This window comes from Acomys minous, assembly GCF_964271855.1.
Source record: "Acomys minous genome assembly, chromosome: 7".
Taxonomy (NCBI): Eukaryota; Metazoa; Chordata; class Mammalia; order Rodentia; family Muridae; genus Acomys; species Acomys minous.
Genome location: NC_140488.1, coordinates 108,409,598 through 108,431,320, shown reverse-complemented (window position 1 = coordinate 108,431,320; position 21,723 = coordinate 108,409,598). Strand labels below are relative to the sequence as shown.

The following is a 21,723-nucleotide window of genomic DNA, read 5'->3' as shown; positions in this document are numbered from 1 at the left end:
CAATGCCCTCCTCTTCTGGCCTCTGCAGCCACCAAACATGAATATGGCACACAGACAGATATGAGACACTCACACATCATCATCATCATCATCATCATCATCATCATCATCATAAAAGTAGTAGTAATAATAATAATAATCTTTTTTTTAAGTTCAGGCATGGTGGTGGATGCTTTTAACCCCAACACTTGGGAGGTAGAGACAGAGACAGATGGCTCTCTGAGTTCCAAGCCAGCCTGATCTACACAGGGAGTTCCAGGCCAGCAAAGACTACACAATGTGACCTTGTCTAAAAGAAAAAATATTTTTCTTTCCTTCCGCTAAGTCAGCACTCAGGTCATTATTTTTCTGGGAAAGGCCAGTGAGTAAATAGAGTAGGCATTGAAGACCATATGGTCTCCTCAGCAACCCCTCAGTTCTGCACGAACAACCATGAGCAGTCCACAAACACACATCATAACCAGATTAGGACAAACGCAGTCAGGCGATGAAATGGGACTTTCTTGTAATTTCCTAGTGTCACAAAATGCTTTTTAACATTGATTGATTGAGTGTTTTGAGGTGTGTATGTATGCACATGCATGAATGGGCATTTATTTGATTGCGCACACGTACCATAGCACTCCTGTGGAGATGAGAGGACAACTTACGAGAACTGGTACACTCTCTCCAAATCAACCCCTTTGTCAGCTTAGTGGCAGGTACTTTGACCTGTTGAGCTACCTTGCCAGTCCAGAAAATACTATACTTCTCTTGATTTTTTTTTCGGTACTTTAGAAATTTGCAAGATGCGCTTAGTTCAAGGGCCACACAGAAGTAGGAAGCAGACCGAATGTAGGCTAATTTGTTTTTTCCTCACTTGCACTGAAGCACTATGATCTGTTTGACTCATGGCTCTGCCTCTGACACTTCATTCGCTGCTATATTCCCAATCTCACAATGACTGTTGGGTAAGTGAAGGAGCGAGTGACTAGGTTGAGTCCCTGAATGAATAGAGAGACGAGTGAACAGATGAGAAAGAACACGATTCCACTCAGAGCCTCAGTTCCCCCCTGCCTGAACTTGGGCAGGTTTCTCCCGGTAACTCTTTGAGAAATAACAGAAGACTCAGACCAGAGTTATCATTCAGCATCTTTATTCTTCCCCTTTAGCTTCAGGATAACCCTAACAGAGTCATCCAGGAAGCGGGGACTACGTTGGGCAAGAAGCTTTCTAAGGACCTGGCCTCCCCCTCCTCTCATGGGGTTGTCAATAAGAGTAAGGCGACCATAGAGGGAAGGGAAGGGGACTATTCTACCACCTCTATTGTCCCCATCTCTGACAGCAATGTTACTAGAGAGCAGCCACCCCCATGTCCCAGGCAGGAGGAACACAGGAAAGTGACTTGGACTCCCTCATATACATGCATGTGAGCATGGGGACTTGGGGGGAAGGCAGGGCAGGCCAGGTCAGTGCCCCGACATACGGCTCTGGCCTGTGGCCCAATTAGCAAACATAAAGCCCAGACTGATGGCCATGAAGAGGACTCCAAGGACCCCAAAACACAGGGCCTGTGGGCAAGAAGAAAAGGTGGAGTTAGCCAGGATCACCCACCAAAGCATACCAGAGAATTCTCTTGAAGCCTTCCACCCGTCCATTCCTGACCCTCCTCTATTCTCCCTGTTCCTCCTTGCAGTAAACACCTCGTGCATCTTTTCAGAACTTTCTGGGAATTAGTTCCCTCCATCCCTCTTTCAGAGTGCCTCTGCCTCTCTCCCCAGTAGTGCTCCCTCCATCTATCTGAAGAATCCTCTCTATATACCATCCTCCTCCTCCTCATTTTTTAGTGCTGGAGACAGAACCTAGAGATTTACCAATGCTAGGAGAGCCTCCTGCGATGGAACCACAAGCTCAGCCCACAGTCCCTTCTAGAGGATTCCCTCTCTTCCTAGATGCCTCTTCTGTTCTAAGACAATCACCTTCATTCTTCCTCATGTCTGTCCCTCTTCCTGGATGTTCCTTCTCCTCCCGGCCCCATCTTGACAATGCTCCTTACATTTCTAGCCATCTTGGAGTATGTGGTACCTCTTTCCCCAGGCCTCTTTCCTGGGATACTCACCTGGATCTTGGGCCAGGAAGATAAAGGTTCCACCTCAGAAGGTACAAGGCGTAGGTAGAAGACACTAGGAAGGATGAAGATGAGGCTAGGGGCTGAGGTGGACCCTGAAGGACAGAAAGGGACAGCAATCAACCTAAGTTTGAAGGCAAGGCCCATATTAGACAGGGCAAGGAACTGGGCTTGATGATACTGACCAATAAACCCAAAGATGTCTCGGATGGTTGGCACACAGATGACCAGGACATTGACAAAAATCAGCAGAATCAGAGCTATGGCCACATGTCGTGGCCAACTGAAGGCCTTGCTTGGAAAGAGCAGCTGCTGAAGGGCACGACGGATCTGCAGCCAAGGAAGGGCAGGATAGGAGTCAGGTCTCCCTTGCTGTCTCTCAGCCATGTGAGCCTATCTCGGTCTCCACCCTGTCCAAGATGCTTGATTTCCTATCCCACTATCTATGCCTCCAGCCTGTCTGACCAAGTATCTGTGCTTCTGCCCTGACAATCCATGTCTTCTTCTTCCATAGGACCATCTAGCTCGGCTTCCACCACTACTTGAATCTGTCTCCTCTTCTGTCCATCTCCACCCCTCCAGGACTATCTGTCCTGGAACCGTCACCCATCCTTGCCTCTCTCACCATCTGACTGCCTCTACCACCATGTCCCTTCTTTGTGTGTTTACTGGGGGGGGTTGTTTGTTTGCTTGTTCGTTTGGTTTGGAGATAGAATCACATGTACCCCAGGTTGGCTTCAAACTCACCATCTACTTAAGAATGCCCTTGAACTCCTAATCCTCCTGCCTCTACCTCCAGAGTGCTAGGATTACAGGAATGCATCACTATTTATACAGTGTTTGGGATCTCTCATCTGGACTTCATGTATGTTTGGAAAGCACTCTGTAAACTGAGCTCTATCCCCGGTCCCGTGTCCCCTTCTGTCTAACCATCTATTTTTGCCTTCTCTGTTCACCAGGTCCTTTCTTGTGTGTCTGTTCCTGCTTCCTCCATCTACCCATCTGCTCCTATCTCCACCTTCTTTCCAAATGTCCGTGTTTCTTCCCTCTGCTCGTCCATCCATATCCCTGCACTCCCCAGGCCCTCCTTGCCCCTACTCACAGGGAAAAGCACAACCGGCACAGTGAGGGTTACTGCAAGCAGTACGGCCAGGCGCACGCAAAGAATGAGCAGGTCCTCCTGGGTGTACATTTCCAGCATCTCTGCCTTCACGGTGCCTAGGCCATGGGGAGGGGACATGAGTCATATGAACACTGAGCTCACTAGACCAGGAACCAAAACATACATGCATGAGGATAAAGTCTACACAGATGATGCTCACTCTCCCTTTGGAAACTGATGGACCCAAGGTCCTGAAAGGAAAAAGCTCAGAGGCCTCTGCCATAACCCTGGCTCAGTCTCTACCGTGGTTCCACCCAGCCTTGATCCCAGCCACACTCACTGTAGAAGGTGAGGTATCCAAAGGTGGCTGTGAGTCCATACATGACGAACATAGCCCCGATGGACAGGTTGGCCACAGCTTGCATCCTGCGCTGGGAGGGCCTGAAGTGCATAGGTCATTGGAATTGTCATGTCCATACCCCTGAACTTGTCCTAGGACTCTCAAAACTTGTCCCCATCCTCTAGGGTCTTCCTCCTCCTGGTCTGACAATGTTTGCCTAGCATACACTGATGTTCTAGCTCTGCTTCCCCCTTATAATTAGCCAAGCCTCCCCAATCCGTCCATCTATATCCCCACTCATATGACCATTTCCAACTCTTCCCCCATCTAACCATCTATCATATTTTTCGGACTATAAGACGCACCCGCCCATAAGACACGTTCAGTTTTTAGAGCAGTAAAACAAGAAAAACAGTAAAAACAGCAATCCACATTTTTGTACTGGGCATTGAAAGAGTGGACCACTTAAATCCAATCAGCAAATAGTCACTTCTCTGAGTCCCGGAGGTTTCGTGGACACTCCCTTGTCACAACCAGCCACCCACAAGATACCATACCAAGGCTGCAATGGGAGACTGCCAGACATTATGGCTACTGCCTCTAGCTGGTCCATCATATATGCCCCCTAGTCTCTACTCACCGACACAGCTCTGTGTAGATGGGCAGCACCTCAGGGTGGCAGACAAAGGCGAAAGCCATAATAGGCACAGTGTAAGACATCTGGGGAATGGTCCATGATCATGAGATTAGAACCCCTAAAGTACTGGGGAATCCCCTTCTCCCCATCCCCTTCCAAGTAGGCCACATGACACAGCCCCCTGAAGCCCAATACTCAAATGAAAATGTTGGGACAAGACAAGAGGACCCGGAGTGGGTTTCAAGCCCCTGCCTGCCTGCATACCTACCTGCGAGTCAACTGTGAACAGTTTGGCCTCACAGCTGATGTTAAAGGCCTGGGTGGGAAGTGGTTCGCCCTCCACTACTGTGTCATTATGGCTCACTACACAGCCAATCTGGAACTTCTTATAGATGATCTAGGGGTCCACAAGGAAGGGAGCAAGGTCACAGAGAAGGCTTTGCCTCAGGGTCCCAAACACCACAACCCTTCCTCACCCGCCATCACCACTTTGTGTCTTCTCTGACTTACTGAAACGAGGAAAAACAACATGCAGGTGAGAGAGAGGCTGCTTGTATACCCCAGGTAGCCTACAGGAGGGGATAACAGGACCTCAGAACTCAGGGAACCCAGTACACCACACACCAAAGCTTTGGTCTGTCTTTCTTCGCATAAGCTTTTGTTTCCACCTGAGCCAGCCTCCCCTCTCCATGAAACCTTTACTGAACTGTTAAAACCCAAATCCAACAAGCCCTCCCAACCCCTCCATGTCCCATAACCTTTAAAAACGGAGGGTTCCCCCCCCCCCAGATTGGTGATATAGCCCAGTGATATAGCCTCTTGCCTAGCCTGCATGCAGTCCTGGGTTCAGTCTCCAGGACCAAAATAAAACTAAAATAAAATGGGGATTTTTTTTTCTGCCTGGTTCCCATTCTCTAACACTGCCACCCAATGCAGAACCCAGGAAGCCTCCTTACCCAGGTGTTTCATGAGAGCCAGGGGCAAAATGATTAACAAGCTGACCAAGATGATGAGGAGGTTCCCCTTCAAGTACCAGTCCCTAAGTAGACAAGATGATCCCCAAATCCACATCAGATATCTCATAAATGCCTACATTTCTGTTCCAGTAAATCTGACTTTCATTTCTGGCCTCTGGAGAACTGTATATATGTGGTGTGCATGCATGCATTCAGACAAACACATAAAATAAATATTTTAGTTTATTTTTTTTTAGTTTATTTTTTCAAGACAGGGTTTCTCTGTGTAGCACTTGGGAGGCAGAGGCAGGCAGATCACTGTGAGTTCGAGGCCAGCCTGGTCTACAAAAGCAAGTCCAGGACAGCCAAGGGTACACAGAGAAACCCTGTCTTGAAAAAAAATATAGAGAGAGGCAAAAAGATGTATGCAAATAAAGAAAAATACTGCTGTGTGCACAACTGAACACACCTAGAATTTCATTGTGTATGTATTTAAAAAACAAACAAACCTGAAAGGCTGTGCTAGTATAAAACTGGAGTCTAACAGTCTGAACATATACATGGTTGCAACCACAATTAAGAGGACTTCCACAGTCACAACCCCCTGAAAACACACACACACACACACACACACACACACACACACACACACACACACACACAGTCTGAGAGGATCTGCCATACAATAATCGTCAAAGCAAACAAGGAGATGGAGTTGACAGAGCGCACACAGTGGACATGACACACAGACCACTAGAGTCAGCAATCACACATTTAGAGCTAGATAGAGTCCAATGGCCTGATGGACCCAGAATTAGCTAAACAGGAAAGATGACAGTAGCCAAGTGTCAACACATATGGTTGGGATCAATGGCAGCATACAGAGCCCAGCTGTCATCCATCACATGGCTGGCTGGAGAGAATCCGCCAGTCTAACAGTCACTAAGTCAAATCCAGAGTCCACTGGCTCTGTACTGTCATGCACATGTGGTCAGCATCAGCACACACCAGGCATACAGAGACAGCTGCCAGCCAGAATCAGCCTGAAGATGAGTCCAAATAAGCACATGGCCTCCCAGAGTCCTGTGGTGAGCTATGCTCAAGTGTAATATTGACTCCTGCTACACAGGAATCAGAGGCATTCGCAGTTAACCTGCAGCACACAGCACCTGGGAGGCAGGTGGCCATGGAGGTGGAAATGATTGCTAGAACTCACAAGTAGAGTTGCGGTCAGCCAGGGCTGTACTGTATACTCACCCCTCAGGGTCCATGTCCAGGAAGGTGCCAATAACCAGGGGCAGTTCAGATTTGATGATGAACAGGTAACTGGACATAGCTGGGTACAGATGGCACAGATATTTAAGCAGCATTCCCCCTCCCCGAGCCCACCCTTGGCAAAGCCTACCACACTCTACCCTCTTCCCCCTAGTTACCCTCCCCAAGTCCTCACCGCCAACGTTGTGCAGACAGATGATGATGGCCACCACTATTTTCCCGGCAGGTCCAAAAGCTCTCTGTCCCAGCTGTTCATAGGCTCGGATGCCTGGGAAAGTGGAGGCAGGAAGGAGTAGCCTGTGAGTTTGCAAAAGCCAGGCTAGGCGGGAGAGTTATAGGTCAGCTGTGACTGACTGAGGCTGGAGTTGAGAGGTATGCAGTTTAGGGTGGAATTTGTGAGTCTGGGAGAGGCCAAAGGTGAGGTGCTGGAGTTTTGGAGACAGACTGTGGACTGGGACCACAAAGGGAGAGAATCCTCAGATCATTATTGCTAGGAGGCAGTGGGCTGAGGATCTCAGAGCTAGTCTCCAGGTTAAGAGGACCTGAAGTCCAAAGGGTAGGAATTAGACATGGAATGTAATCGTCTGCGGGTGGGGAAAGTCTAATGGCCGGACAGAGGGGTGGGTATTGGGAATTGAGAGGTGGTGGTCCAGGAGCCCAGCCAGATAAAGTCTGAGATCTAGGCTTGAATCTGGAGTCTGTCAAAAAGGGAGTTGAGTGTGGAGTCTGGGGTGCCAAGTTTGGGGTCTGAGGTCAGAGTGCTTATGTAGGATCAGATGTGAGTTGCAATGAGACGTCAAGGAAGTGGGTCCGGAGGCGGGGGGCGGGGGGGTGAGGGAGCTCTGGATTGGAATTTACAGACTGAGGTCCACAGAGGATGGCATGGAGAATGGGGACCAAGGCTGGGAATCTCACCTACAACACTGGCACAGGTCAGCAGGAGGTGGATCGAGTAAGAAGACAAGAGGGCAATACAGAGCAGCAGGGCCCTGCAATAGGTAGCACAGCTCAGAGTTGCTCTGGCCTCCCACTCAGCCCTCCACACCACTGACCAACCCCCCCCTCCCCTAAAGGATACCTATAGACTCACAGAAAGAAGATGACTCCAGTGTGGGCCATGGCATAAGCCAACCCCAGGATTCCACTCCCCATGATGGCGTTGCTGAGGTTGAACACCGACATTCCGAATGATGCCTTCCCTTCAAACTGTTAGCAAGGGACAAGAACCAGTACACATAGGAAGGCGGGCAGGGGGTTGGGGGGGAGGACAAGAGACTGGAGCTGGAGCCAGGGAAGGGAAGGAAGGCAATGGGGGAGGGGAAACATCCAGGAGGATGTGATGGGAAGCAAGAGGAAGCTGAAAGAGAAAGAGGGTTGACGGGAAGAAACTGGAAGAAGGAACACTGAGAGAAGGGAACTAGGAGAAAGCCTGGAGGGAGCAGCTGGAAACGCAAGAGGTAGCTGAGGAATATCTAGAAGATAAGAAGCAATCATGGGAGACCGGCTAGGAGGCAGAAAGCGCAAGAAGAGACTATTTAGGGAGCCGGGTCACTAGGCAGGGACACTATGTGGAAAAGGGAGAAAGTAGGCAACAGAGAAGGCTGAAGCGGAGAGTACTTGGGGAAAGGGAGTATCTGCAGATGCCAGCAACTGAGGAGCCAATAGCTGGGGCAGGGAGATAGCTAGTCAGGGGAGCAGGGGAGGAGAAGGCGTTGGGATTAGATAGGGGAGATGAGACCTGCAGGTCCTGTGGGCTCACTTACATCCATGAACTGGACAGGCTTCCTCACAGGAGCAGGGGTTTGGGTGGGCAGGAAGCCCTCGCGTTCCTGCCTGTAGCTGGATAGGGCAGAAAAAGTGAGGCTCATGAAAAGGTAACCCTGACCTCCCCCGCGACACAGGAGCTTGCCTCCTTGGATCCCCTACTCACCCCGGAGCACCCTGAGAAGCGGCTCCGTTCATCTTTGGGTCCTGCATTTCCATCCTGCTGGCAAAGAAATGGGATACGAAGGGTCAGGAGTGGAGCAAAGGGTCTAGACAGTTAGGAGAGTTACAGGAGGGAAGAGAAGCCCCCACAGGGAGCAACAGATGGAAAGGGCCGAGCAACTGGCCAGAAGACAAACAGGAACGGAGAAGAGTGAGGGGCAGAGACGAAAAGGAAGAGTTGAGGACAAGCCCTAGAAAAAGGTAGGGGAGAGAGACAGACAGACAGAGAGAGATGAAGATCAGGGGAGGAGAAACGAAAACAGACTCTCAGAGAAACCCTGAGAAAAGAAGGCAAGGAGAGATAAATCGAGGGAGGGAGAGACACAGAAAGATACAGAAAGACGCACCCCACAGCACATGAGATGGCCATTGGAACTGAGAAACAGACTCTTCCTCCCACAGGGCAGACTCTGTCTCTCACGCGCTCTGCCCTTTTCTGTCTTTCTGTCCCTATCTCCCGCCCCCACCTCTCTCCGGCTGGCTCTTAGCAGGGACACGTGTCACCTGTCTGCCCCACCCCTCCTAGCGACGCCCTGCCCCCAGCCTAGAGACCCCAGCCTCAATGCTGCCAACTGCATTTTATTACAGTTCTGAAAATCTTCACCAGAGACTGAAGGAAACTCAAGTGCCACTTTTCCTGGGACAGAACCGACCGGTCTGGGAGAGTGTAAAGTACCTAGGTGGTGGAGCGCTTTCAATCCTCAGCACTACAGGGACAGAGGGGCGGGGGAACTACCCGAGGACTCCCATTCAACTTCCCGTCTAGGTTCTAGAGGAATTTTCTAGGACCCCTATCAAGTCTTAAACTCTTCTCTCCTGGGAGAAATCGTTGAGGAGACACTTGCCGACTTGAAAAGCTTTCCGGGCTTGCGGTGCCCCCTTCCTGATAATGAGCTGCCAATAAGACTTAAAGGCCCTCTCCTGGATCCTCACTTGTTTCTCAGGGTGACAGTGTCTTTGCAACCCCCATCCAAACCTGGAAACTCTGCCTGTCCTTTTGAATTAGCAACCAGTACAGAGTAGTGGGTTTCGTTATGACATTTCATATATGGATGAAATATGCTTTGATCGTCTTCATATTCCCCTATTACCATATCCTGCTCTGCTTCCAACTGGTTTCCTTCCTCTACCTCCAAGCCCTCCTGCTTTCATGTATTATCTCTGCTGTTTTTCCTTTTTACTTGAATTATTATTGTTACATGTATACATACATATATATAAATACATCCTGCTAAGTCTATTTAGTGGTGCTTGAATGTATATGTTTTTAGGGCTGACCTTTGGTATTGGGTAACCAATTGGGGAGCTCATCCCTGAGCAAGGCTGAGCTCAGCACTCGTTAACTGCCTATAGAAATTATGGCTTCATTTACAACTGGGGCCTTTGGAGATTTTCCCCATCCACGTCAACTGATGTCACTGTTCAGGTCTTGCATAGGCAACCATACTGTTGAGCAGGTATAGTATTTTTTAGTACCACCAATTTACCTGCAAATGTCATGATTTTGCTTTTCTTTGCAGGTAAATGGCATTCCGTAATGTATATGTACCACATTTTCATTAATCCCTTCATCATCTGAAGGGTATTTAGGTTATTACTATTTCTATCTTTAAAAAATAGAATTACAATGAGTACTGAATAGAGTTGCAATAAGTTGAATGAAAAAATCCACAGACTGGGAGCTGGAAAGATGGCTCAGCAGTTAAGAGCACTGTCTGCTCCTCCAGAGGTCCTGAGTTCAATTCCCAGCAACCCCATGGTGGCTCACAACCCTCTCTAATGTGATCTGATGCCTTCATCTGCCCTGCAGGTGAACATGCAGGCAGAGCACTGTGTATACTTAATAATAAATAAATCTTTAAAAGGCCACAGAATGGATGAAGGTCTTTGCCAGCTATACAAGAGTACATGAATATATGAGGAAGATGGATATATAAGTAAGATACTGAGTCCTTCAGATATGCCAAGGAGTGATATAGCTGGATGACAGATATCTTTTTTAGGGCTTTGAGAATTCAAAGATTCTGGTTTCCACCAATCCCACCAACAGCAGTGAATAAGGGAGGGTTATCTCTTACCCCACATCCCATCCAGCATTTGTTGCTGGTTTTCTTGATAGCAAATCTGACTGGAATAGGAAATCTCAGAGTAGTCTTAATTTGCTTTTCCCTAATTGCTAAGGATGTTAAACACTTTTTGAGATATTTCGTGGCTGTTTTTAGTTATTTCTTTTGAGAACTCTCTGATCCATACCCTCTCCCTTTCTCATTTTGAGAAAAAGGTGCTGGCTAAGGAGAACTTACTATGTAGACCAGGCTGGCCTCGAACTCCCAGATATGTGTCTGTCTCTGCCTCTCGGGTGCTGGGATAAAGGCATGTGCCACCAAGATTAGCTTCATAGCCCATTTTTTTAAAAATTGAGATGTAACAAGAATAAATTAATAAATAATAAAATAAAATAAAAATTGGGTCATTGTTTTCTTGACTGTCTGTTTTTTGAGTTCTGTGTATATTCTGGATTTTAGTCCTCTATCAAATGTGTAGTTGGCAAAGATCCTTTCCTATTCTGTGGACTCCCTCTACACCCAATTATTTCCTTTTATGTATAGAAGTGTTTTAGTTTTATGAGGCCCCATTTGTCAACCCTTGGCAAATGGAGTTCTGTTCAGAAAGTCCTTCCTTACACCTATATCTTGTAGCATGCTGCCTACATTTTCTTCTAGCACTTTCAGGTGTTTCAGGCTTCATGTTTAGATCTTTGCTCCATTTGGAATTACTCTTTCTACAGAGTGACAAATAGGAATCTAATTTCATTCTTCTACGTGTTGGCATCCAGTTTTCCAAGCACTACTTGTTAGAAATGCTATCTTTTCTCCAATGTGATTTTTTCTTAATCTTTTTGGGATCTTTGTCAAATACCAGGTGCCTGAACTTAGGGTGTTGTGCACTCATATTTGGGTGTCCTACTTTGTTCCAATACCAGACTGTTTTATTACTATATACCCAAAAGCAACTTGTGGGTGAAAAGGGTTTATTTCATACTGATTAGAACTCTCAGGCCACAGTCCAGCATGGAGAGAAATCAGGGCAGGAACTCAAGGCAGGAACCTGGAGGTAAGCACTGAGGCAGAGGCCCTAGAGAGATGCTGCTTACCTATTTGCTCCTTGTGCTTGCTCACCTCAGCTTCTTTCTTGCTACAATCCCAAACCACGGGTTCTGTGGTGGCACCACCCACAGAGATATGGGCCCTCCCATATCAACTGTTCATCAAAACAAAGGCCCCCATGTCTTGCCTATAAACCAATCTTTTTTAAAAAGATTTATTTATAATGTATACAGTGCACAGATCTCATTATAGATGGTCATGAGCCACCATGTGGTTACTGGGAATTGAACTCAGGACCTTCGGAAGAGCAGTCAGTGCTCTTAATCACTGAGCCATCTCTCCAGCCTCCTACAAACCAATCTTATGAGCATTTTCCTCAATTGAAGTTCCCTCCTTCTGACGCTAGCTTGTGTCAAGTTGAGAAATATTAGCCAACACACTATAGGGCCACGCTATAGTTTGAGGTGTGAAGTAGTCATCCCTCCAGCATTGTTCTTGCTCAGGATTGCTTTGGCTATCTAGGGGCTTTGTGTTTCTGTATGAATTTTATTATTTTTTTATTTCTATGAAGACTACTGTGGGGATTTTTATTGGGGTTACATTGAATCTAAAAGTTTGCTTTTAGTAAAACAATCATTTTCTTTCTTTCCTTTTTCTTTTTTTGTTTTGTTTTGTTTTTTTGTTTGTTTGTTTGGTTGGTTGGTTGGTTGGTTGGTTTGGTTTTGGTTTTTCTTTTTCTTTTTTTTTTTTCTTTTTTTTCTTTTTTTTTTTTTTTTTGGTTTTGGTTTTGGTTTTTCGAGACAGGGTTTCTCTGTGTAGTTCTGGCTGTCCTGGACTCACTTTGTAGACCAGGCTGGCCTCGAACTCACAGCAATCCACCTGCCTCTGCCTCCCAAGTGCTGGGATTAAAGGCCTGTGGTGCCACCACACCTGGCAAGAAGTATCTATTGTAGATACTCTTTGAAAATCTGGTAGAATTCTACTGTGGGCTTTTTTTTTTTTTTTTTTGTCAGAAGGCTTTTTATCCATGTTTCAATTTCTTCATTTGTTCTAGGTTTGCTTATCTGCTTAAATTGCTGTCTCGAAAGACAAAAAAAAATTAAAAATAAAATAAATAAATAAATTGACAGTCTCTCTTAGTGGTCTGGGCGAATCTAGAAATTCGTCCCTTTCTTTGATGTTTTCCAACTTAATGAAGAATAGATTTTTTTTTTTTTGAGACAGGGTTTCTCTGTGTAGCCCTGGCTGTCTTGGACTCCCTTTGTAGAGCAGGCTGGCCTCGAACTCACAAAGATCCACCTTCCTCTGCCTCCCCAAGTACTGGAATTAAAGGCGTGTGCCACCATGCCCTGCTGAAAATAGATATTTTTTAAAGTACTCCCTTACAATATTCTGAATATAAAAATACCTTTTTTGGTCTGCAGTGGGCCATTACGAGGTGTAACCAACCAGTGAACACTCGGTTAAAGAATATTAGTTGGGCCAGGCATGATGGCGCACGCCTTTAATCCCAGCACTTAGGAGGGCAGGTGGATTGATATGTGTTCAAGGCCAACCTGGTCTACAAAGCGAGCCCAGGACAGCCAAAGCTACACAAAGAAACCCTGTCGCAGAGAGAAAAAAAGAAAGAGAGAGAGAGGATTTCTCTGTATAGCCCTGGCTGTCCTGGACTTGTTTTGTAGACCAGGCTGGCCTCGAACTCACAGAGATCCACCTGCCTCTGCCTCCCAAGTGCTGGGATTAAAGGTGTGTGCCACCATGCCAGGCTGGTGTGAAACTTTTATATCTGGGCAGTCTGTGGGCCTTTGGGAAATGGGGGTACAGCCAGGAGTTAATTTGGGCAGTTTAACCCCTCCCCCTGCTAGAACACCTTATCTATTGCAGCTTGACAGAGAGAGGTTTCTCAGGCTGGGGTGGGGCAGGAAGCTAGGGGATGGTCAGAAAAAGAGGTGTGACTGAACACACCCCTGTAGGCTAGAGAAAAATGTATGGAACAGGCTGAACTGTTTTAGGGTTTGTTTTTTCCTAAAACAATGAATTAGGGGGCCCATCGATGGTTCGGCATGTTAAGACCTTTGTTACCCAACCCAATGACCTGAGTTCTAGCCCTGAGATCCACATAATGGAAGGAGAGAACTTACTTCTGCAAGTTGTCTTCTGACCTCCACCCATATGGTGTGGCATGCAGCTCCCCACACACTAAATGGGAAAAAAATGGAAGCCAGGTACAGTGGTGCATGCCTTTAATCCCAGCACACAGGGAGGCAGAGGCAGGTGGATCTCTGTGAGTTTGAGGCCAGCCTGGTCTACAAAGTGAGTCCAGGACAGCCAAGGCTACACAGAGAAGCCCTGTCTTGACCCCCGCCCCAAAAAGTGTAATAATATGTTTAAAATGTAACTTAAAAATATAACTCAGAAGGTCAGCAATGAGGGGACCCTCTGGCATGTTCCCCATGACAGCCAGGTGGGTGAAGATCAATTTTCTATTTGAGACAAGTTGAGAATTGGGTATTTGCTTTGATCTGGAAGTCTGGCTCAAGAAACCACAGGTGTCGGCATCGTGGGTTTTGCACCAAGCAATCCCTGCAGGCAGGTGTGGGCGAGATGCCCACAACAGAGACGAATGACCCGTTCCAGTTTTAAACCAGACAGAAGAAAAAAATGAGTAGAAAGCAGACAGAGATGGGGATATTTGGCAGAGAAACTCTCAGGGAAGGGGTGGGCAATGGCCAGAAGCTACCATGCGTATCGGAGTCGGGGAAAACAGAGACGGCACAGAGAGAGCCTGCCTGAATCTTGTTATCTGATTAGAGCAGGAGTTTGGTTAGGAAGGAGGTTTTGCCAGCAGTTGCCCCTCAGTCAGGACAAAAAAGGGGTTTTCTGGAGAAAGAGATCTTTGGTATGGGGGGGGAGGACATGAGCATCGCAAATTAGGAGTGTGGGATCAAACCTACAAGATTTGCAGAACCTGGGAGGCAGAGCAGGAGGAGCAGAGAAAAGGACAGAAGCTGGGCAAGATAAAGGCTTGAATGCAAAAAAAAAAAAAAAATGTCGGCCAGTATTCCATTGCATTGGTCCTTGAATTTGGAAGTTGAAAATTTATTGCTGTCAGGCCAGTGGTAGCCATTGTTGGAGAGATATGGTGGCCAGGTTTCAAGGATTGCTTGCCCAAGGTTGCAAAGAAGGGTGAGAAGAACACACACACACACACACACACACACACACACACACACACACACACACACACAAACAGCATCTTTCTTGACAGAAAACAAATGAAGAGTTGTCCCTCAACCCATGACTCTGTTCAGTAAGAGGACCTGCCTAGAGGACAGAGGATAGAGGTCCCAAAGGGGGGGAACCAAGAGTTCAGTCTAGGAAAAACTCGCCACAAGGCCCTAGGGCTTCTGAGAAGTCTTCCTGGCAAACCAAGAGAAAGGGTTTTCAGCGAAGAGAAAGAAATCTCAAAACTCATCTAAGGTCCCATGAGCTGGTAGAATCTGGGAGGATGGCAACAGAGAGTGGTCCCTGGGGAAAGGGAGATGAGGGCTCCTGATGGAGAGCTCACACCCCCTGACTCCCCAGATGGGCCACCAAATGAAAAGTCAATGAGGCGGCAAACCAGATGAGGAAAACAAGTGACTAATGCGCTGCAGGATTGTATCTGGAGTGGAAAACCCTCAGAGGCCGTCTGTGTTAGGGTCGGAACCCACTGTCCCCTTAAAAGCTGAGTAAGTGGAATTAGAACAGAGGAGCGGGGAGGAAGGTCAAAAGGTTTCCCTTTGGGCCCTGCAGTTGACCATTGCTAGGGGTAACCAGTGAGTAGTCAGTTAAAGGATGTTAGGTGATGCATAACACCTGTCCAGGCTGCCTGTCACTTAGGGGTGCCTGGGGCAGGGCAGTGGAAAATCTACAGAAACAAGTCAATTTGCTCTTGGAAACCAAATTATCTTAGTTACTCACAGCTCAACTAAAATGGAGTTTTACAAAACGCTGTGGCCCTGGTAAACATCCTCAATCTGTCTCCTGGGATGAGGAGGACTCCCAAAGCTGCCCCCTTCACAAACATGAGGACCCTCTGGAGGCTCCCACCACTTCTAACTTCAGTTCCTGTGAATAAGGCACCAAAAGGACAGCCTCCTTTCATTAAAACATCCTCAGGGAGCCCCCAAAACACCCATCCATCCCCATAGTTTCTAGGACCACCATTTCCATGGCCTGCCCTCCCCCGCCCCCCCTTCGTACTTCTCTCAACTCCTAAAGCTAAAACAACTCAAGCTTGGCCTCTGGGACCCCAATGCTAGCTAGCTTTGATCTCATACCGAACTGCTTCCCAAGAGCCTATAGTACAGCCAGTCAGCTCTGCCATCACACCAGACAATGGTGTTTTGGTTTTTTCTTTGATCAGCTCATTGGTTGGGTATTTCTGTTGTTTTGTTTTGCTTGCTCATTTTAACTGAGTTTCATCCCTCTGAAGCCTAGATAGAGACAAGGGGGAAGAGCATCATCCCTTTGGAACCCATGTGGAAGAAAAGAAAGGGGTGTGTGTGTGTGTGTGTGTGTGTGTGTGTGTGTGTGTGTGCGTGTGTGCATGTGCGCGCACACGTGTGTTGGGGTGCACCAAATTGATAGACTGAATGGTTGAAGGAACAGAGACCCATAGCCAAAGGGGAACAGACTCAGACAACAGAAGAGGAAAGAGGAGAGGGACAAAAAGAGAACTGGTCTCAGACAAATAGGCAGACATGAGATACAGCACGAGGGCAGAAAGTCATGGATCAAAAGACAGATCAGGTAGGCACAGGCCAAGAGGAGGTGGCAAATACTTGGAGGGGGCAGTTACTCGAACAAAATGCCATAAGGGACAAACTCAGACAGGTGGGTGGAAATGGCTCCTGCAGCAAGCAGGAGGAATGCCAAAGGCAATCAAAGCCAGGAGCTGGAAATAGACTACCAGACAGGTATGTAAGCTAAAAGCGCTCCAAACTGTTTTGGATCAGACTCATCAGCCCAAAAGGACAAAGGGACAGAGGTCATAGTGGATGGATGGATAAGCCTTGGAACAGAAAGTTTACACTTAGATGCAACCAGGTCATCAGAGTCTGATGCCAACCTACAACAGCCTAGCCTGAAGAGAACCCTAGAGACTTGGTCCCCCAGATGACAACAGGGAGAGCATTTGTAAGGAATAAGAACAGTGTCTGCAAATTGAGTGTCTTTCCAAGTCTTGGTGCCCAGCCTAGGCACTGGGTAGAGCCTGCCCGTGCCCCAGTTAAAGAGTCCTGCATAGTCTGTCTCATTGTCTCATATGGAGGAGTGTCTGTTCACCTCCATCCAAGGATTTGACAGGCATGTCTGTCCCACAGAAGGTCTGAGTTCCTTATAGGGAGTCAGGCATGATAGACCTGAAATCCTAGCTTAACTCGACTCGGCTGCTTGAGGCTCAGGTGGATAAGAAGCCTCTCTGTGGAACCTGGTCTGCCTGCCTACCCCCTATGGGGAGCATAGAATTCCCGGAAAGACCAGAAGCTGGCTGGGCCTTCAAAGGTAGCCTAGATGCCCCACCCTGCCTACTTCCCCACAATAGGAAAAACTGTTGCATACTCAGGGATCACAGCGGACACAACCAGCTCCTTCCCAGCTCCATCCAGGGACTCAGTGATGCAGATGCCAAGTCTAGCCATGGACTAGATCACACGGACTCACGATCACCCACAAAGAATCCAGACTGATAGGAACACGCTATGGACTCTTGACTTCATGTAGGAGTACGTGGGCTTATGGGGCCGTTGTAAACTCACAGTCAGGCTGAATAATAATAGTCTTATGAGCATCACCCACAGAATCCAAGCCTCACCCAACACATAAACGGACTGATTTAGGGATAACATTCCCCCCATGGACTCATAGACACACCAAAAAGAATCAACTGATTGATCCCACGCAGACTCAAAGCTGCTCCAAGTACAAAGGGGTGCACGGATGAGTGCACAGAGCATAGCACATCCCCTCGTCTGTCCTACACTTGGGTTCAGAGGGTGCCGGAGGCTAGCTTCCTCATGCCAGCCTCAAAATGATACCTCTGTGGTGGACTCGAGTGTGCCCTTGTGGCCACATGCAGTCACACACAGCTCTGGGCAGAGAGAAACAGGTCCTGAGAAGCTGACATGCTGGCTTGGAGAAAGCCAGTGAGAGGTGCACCCATCGCATTTGAAGCACAAGGCCACACACAGTCCAAGGACAGAAATCAACCTTTTGGGGAAACCGCGCGAAGGCATCTATATAAATAAGAGATGCCGGGATACGGAAAGTACACTTAGAATGATGCAAAGGGGAACCCAAAAAAAAAAATACACCTAAATGTGTGAAAGGAAGAAACAGAGGAGCTAGATAGTATAAATCCAGTGGCTCCCAAAGAAACACCCATACTGCACACACCTGTAGCCACTCACCAAAGAAAGGCATCACCACGGCCCCAGCAGACACATAGAAAACACACACGAGAAGTGCATCCACGAGTCTCTCACCAAGAGCACACATAAACACCTAAGCAGCATACGTCTCCAGACAGATGAACTACTGTGCAAGTAGACTGTGCTGCCCATCAGTTGCCAGAAAGAAAGAAAATTTATATTAAATTGGAGAAGAAGTGTAGAAAGAAGACGCAGCCAAGCAAATAAGTAGGAAGACACATATGCAGCTCATATCATTGTGGTCACAGCTGAAAAATGTAACCACACATAAAATATACCCACAATATTCACACACACTTTAATCCCAGCACTTGGGAGGCAAGGCAGGCAGATCACTGTGAGTTCGAGGCCAGCCTGATCTACAAAGCGAGTTCAGGACAGCCAAGGCTACACAGAGAACCCCTGTCTCAAAAAGAAAAAAAAAATTCACACACACACACTATACACCACACATGGGGTGGGAGGGGGTGGGAGGGGACCCCAACAGCTGTGTCCTTCCCTTCTATTCAGGCCTACTCAGATTTCTTTTTCCTGTGACAGACAGTGTGATAGAGTCACACATCTGTCTTTCAGGGTGGCCAGGGAAAAAGGCACCTGTCAGCAGAAGCCTTGGCCCGTGTGACTAAGTGGAGGAGGGGGGCTAGGCAAACATTTACACGTCAAGAAAAAAAATAATCTGACGTCTCCTGTGTAAAGAATCAATATGCTTTGGGCAGAAAAAATACACTCGCGCCCTCGCCCACCCATGCATGTATCCATTTCTCAGGCACGGCCTACTGCCCTGATTACTCATCTCCCTTGACAGGGCCTTCCTCAACACTTCAATCCTGCCTAGCACTGAGCCTACCAGGCACACAGCAAACAGTCAATAAACCCCAAACACCAAGGATGATGTCATTATTATTATTTATTCTTGTTGCAGCCATTATCGTCATCATGATTATTTTTGCCAGAGGAGCTGGGGGCGGGGGGCCATGAGCTGTCAGCTAGCCTGTCAGGTCCTTTGTGAGCCCCTGGGAGTCTCAAAGCGCTGCACCCATCAGGCGTGCCACATATATTGGCACAAAGAGAAGCAAAGGGGGAGTGGGATCTGGCTGTTGAGGACAACCTGTTACGGAAGGAACAGATAGATATTTGGAAGTGTACCTGCAGCCTTGAGGCTGTGCCTGGGATAAGAACACTGTGTTAGTTTATCGGAGTAGGGCGCCTAGTCAAGGTCACTCAAGGATTTGCAGCTTCAGTAAAGCAGGCCTTTGTGTGACATGGCCTTCCTATTGAGGCACATCAAAGACATTTTGGGAAGCTGAGACAAGATCTTGAGGTACAGGCATCTTGTGCGATGTGATGAGATGGTCTCAATATGAGAGAGAGAGAGAATATCAGTCCTTTGAGAAGACTCCTGATTTTCATTTTAAAAAAATAGGCGAGAACCCAGGAGCAGGACCAACTCTTTGGCAAAAGCTCTCTCTGCTCAGCCACTCTTTAGCTCTGTGGCCATGAGAAATGCCTAAATGTCGCGCTGTGCCTCAGCTTCCTCAGGAGCAAGAAAACGCCTGACTTAGGAAGTGATAGCGAGATGGATTTCAAAAGGAAAGAGCTTCTAGCAATGTTGAGCCCATCTTTTTTGTTGTTGTTGTCTTGGTTTGGTTTGATTTTCGAGAAAGGGTTTCTTTGTGTAGCCTTGACTGTCCTGGTCTCGCTTTGTAGACTAGGCTGGCCTCGAACTCACAGCCTTCTGCCTGCCTCTGCCTCCCAAGTGCTGGGATTAAAGGTATGCACAATGCTGAGCCCATTTTAACTGCTGATTAGAAATTAGAATGAATGAATGAATGAGGGGGCTGGAGAGATGGCTCAGAGGTTAAGAGCACTGACTGCTCTTCCTAAAGGTCATGAGTTCAATTCCCAGCAACCACATGTTGGCTCACAGCCATCTATAACAAGATCTGTATCCATAATAAATAAATAAATCTTTTTAAAAAATGAATGGATGGCCAGGCACGGTGGAGCACACATTTGATCCCAGCACTCAGGTGGATCTCAGTGAGTTTGAGGCCAGCCTGGTCTACAAAGCAAGTGCAGAAAAGGGAGGGCTACACAGAGAGACCCTGTCTGGCAAAAACCAAAAAAAGAAAAGAAAGAAATGAATGAATGAATGATCTGGTCTGTAAAGCAAAACCCCCCAAGTCCTCCGCATTTAGGGTTTTAATCTCTCCTTTCATGCAGGCACCCCACTGGGGAGCTCATTTCAATCCTTTCCTGTCCCTCAAAGTTGTGTCCTTGCGCCCCCTGCTTCTCTGCCCCGCCCCTGCCCTCCACACAGTGATTGAAGCCTTTCTGGGCCCGGGCTTCCTCTTCCCCTCATACTCTTAAAATGCCCTCTCAGGGGAAAGAGTTGGTCTGGCTGAGGGGAGGCCACCTTTACACTCAGTGGGGTGCTGGGTGGGGGCCTCTGGCTCCGGGAAGAGCCTGGGTGTAACTGGCTTGCCTGGCAGGAATGAGGACATTCTAAAGAGACACTTGTGTCCCTTCCCTTGGCCCTTAGACCACTGAAACAATGCACCCCAAGAAATCGGAATTTCCCCAGGAATCTCACGCTGGGTAAAGAAAAAGGCTGAAATCTGGGGCCGGCCAGGGGGAAGACTTGTCTCTAGCAGAGAGATTTTATAGCTTGTCAGACTAGCTTGCTGGACAGACTAGAGCAGACACCTGATAGGGTCCAATGGACAAAACCACACCTTGCCTGGGACAACTCAGTTGGGCCATAATTCTGACCCCCTTCTTCATCCTGGACCTCATGTCAGGTCCCCTAAGATAGATTTGGTTTTAAAAAATAAAAAAGTTGTCACCAGATCTTTGTCCCTCTTTCCAACGTGCCCCATTTGGCTTGTTTAGGACGGGTGGTGGAGTCTATGTCGTTATGTGAACCTAATAACTCCAGTGGCGTGGAGAATTCAGAGCCCGGCTCCGGTCCCCCAAACCCTGAGCTCTGCTGGAGGAAGCAAGTCTCTTTGCTAAAACTTAAACATCCTCTTTGTGACCCACAAGAAAACAGGACATAGGAAGCATCCAACAGGATGAGAATAGGCCCCGCCCCCGCCCCCGCCCCCATGCCTGGTACTCCCTCCTCTCTCAGCGGTCTGTAGGAGCCCCCTCCTTTCTCACACTTGTTTACTGCAGCATGAGAGCGAGGTTCCCGCCACCCCACAAGACTCTCTTGAACTCCACCGACAAAACTGTTGCTTCGGCTTTTAAATTTAATATAACCTTTTGTTTCTTTTGTGGCGATGGGGCTTAACTCCAGCTTCAGTCTTCCAACAGCACACCCAGCAGGCAAGTGCTCTGCAACTGAGCTGCATCCCTTTCAGGCTCTCAGGTACCTCAACTGGTCATTGTATACCACGGGGGTGGGGAGGGGGTGGGAAACCCATCACAGCCCTATGCAGGGATTACAAAAAGGAAAACAAAAGTAAAAACCTCTCCTCAGGACTCAGTCTCTTTCTTCATAGGACCCCATACACAAAGTAGCCAATAGGGTCTGGAACTCGATTTGGTAGGCAAATGCACTTAGCCACATAAGGGAGGTGACCCAGGATGGCTCTCCAAAACGCAAGTAAAAGCCAGATGGAGTGGCATGCATCGATCTGCAGTCCTAACCCTCATGCAGTGCAGCCAGAAGCAGAAACAGGAGAATCGCCTCAAGCCGAGACAGGAAAATCACCCGGAAGGGAGCATGCCAGCCT

General features: G+C 47.8%; 1 protein-coding gene across 3 annotated transcripts; it reads right to left on the bottom strand.

The window, feature by feature from the left end:
- Window positions 1–1,105: 1,105 nt before the first annotated feature.
- On the bottom strand, window positions 1,106–21,336 carry SLC38A5 (solute carrier family 38 member 5). Of its 3 annotated transcripts, none has more exons than XM_084790622.1 (16): window positions 8,751–8,936; window positions 8,348–8,401; window positions 8,181–8,256; window positions 7,508–7,623; window positions 7,333–7,406; window positions 6,593–6,685; window positions 6,400–6,478; window positions 5,143–5,225; window positions 4,697–4,755; window positions 4,455–4,583; window positions 4,190–4,269; window positions 3,550–3,650; window positions 3,210–3,325; window positions 2,293–2,437; window positions 2,099–2,202; window positions 1,106–1,550 (listed from the first exon to the last, which is right to left on the bottom strand). In XM_084790622.1, exons 1-16 carry the CDS (start codon window positions 8,771–8,773, stop codon window positions 1,449–1,451), a joined length of 1,434 nt encoding a protein of 477 aa, XP_084646748.1. In that variant the 5' UTR covers window positions 8,774–8,936; the 3' UTR covers window positions 1,106–1,448. The 3 variants fall into 3 exon arrangements, with proteins under 3 accessions (XP_084646748.1, XP_084646749.1, XP_084646750.1); XM_084790623.1 differs by lacking the exon at window positions 8,751–8,936 and adding an exon at window positions 21,248–21,336 and having other exon boundaries at window positions 1,107–1,550; XM_084790624.1 differs by lacking the exon at window positions 8,751–8,936 and adding an exon at window positions 9,008–10,829 and having other exon boundaries at window positions 1,107–1,550.
- Window positions 21,337–21,723: the final 387 nt, after the last annotated feature.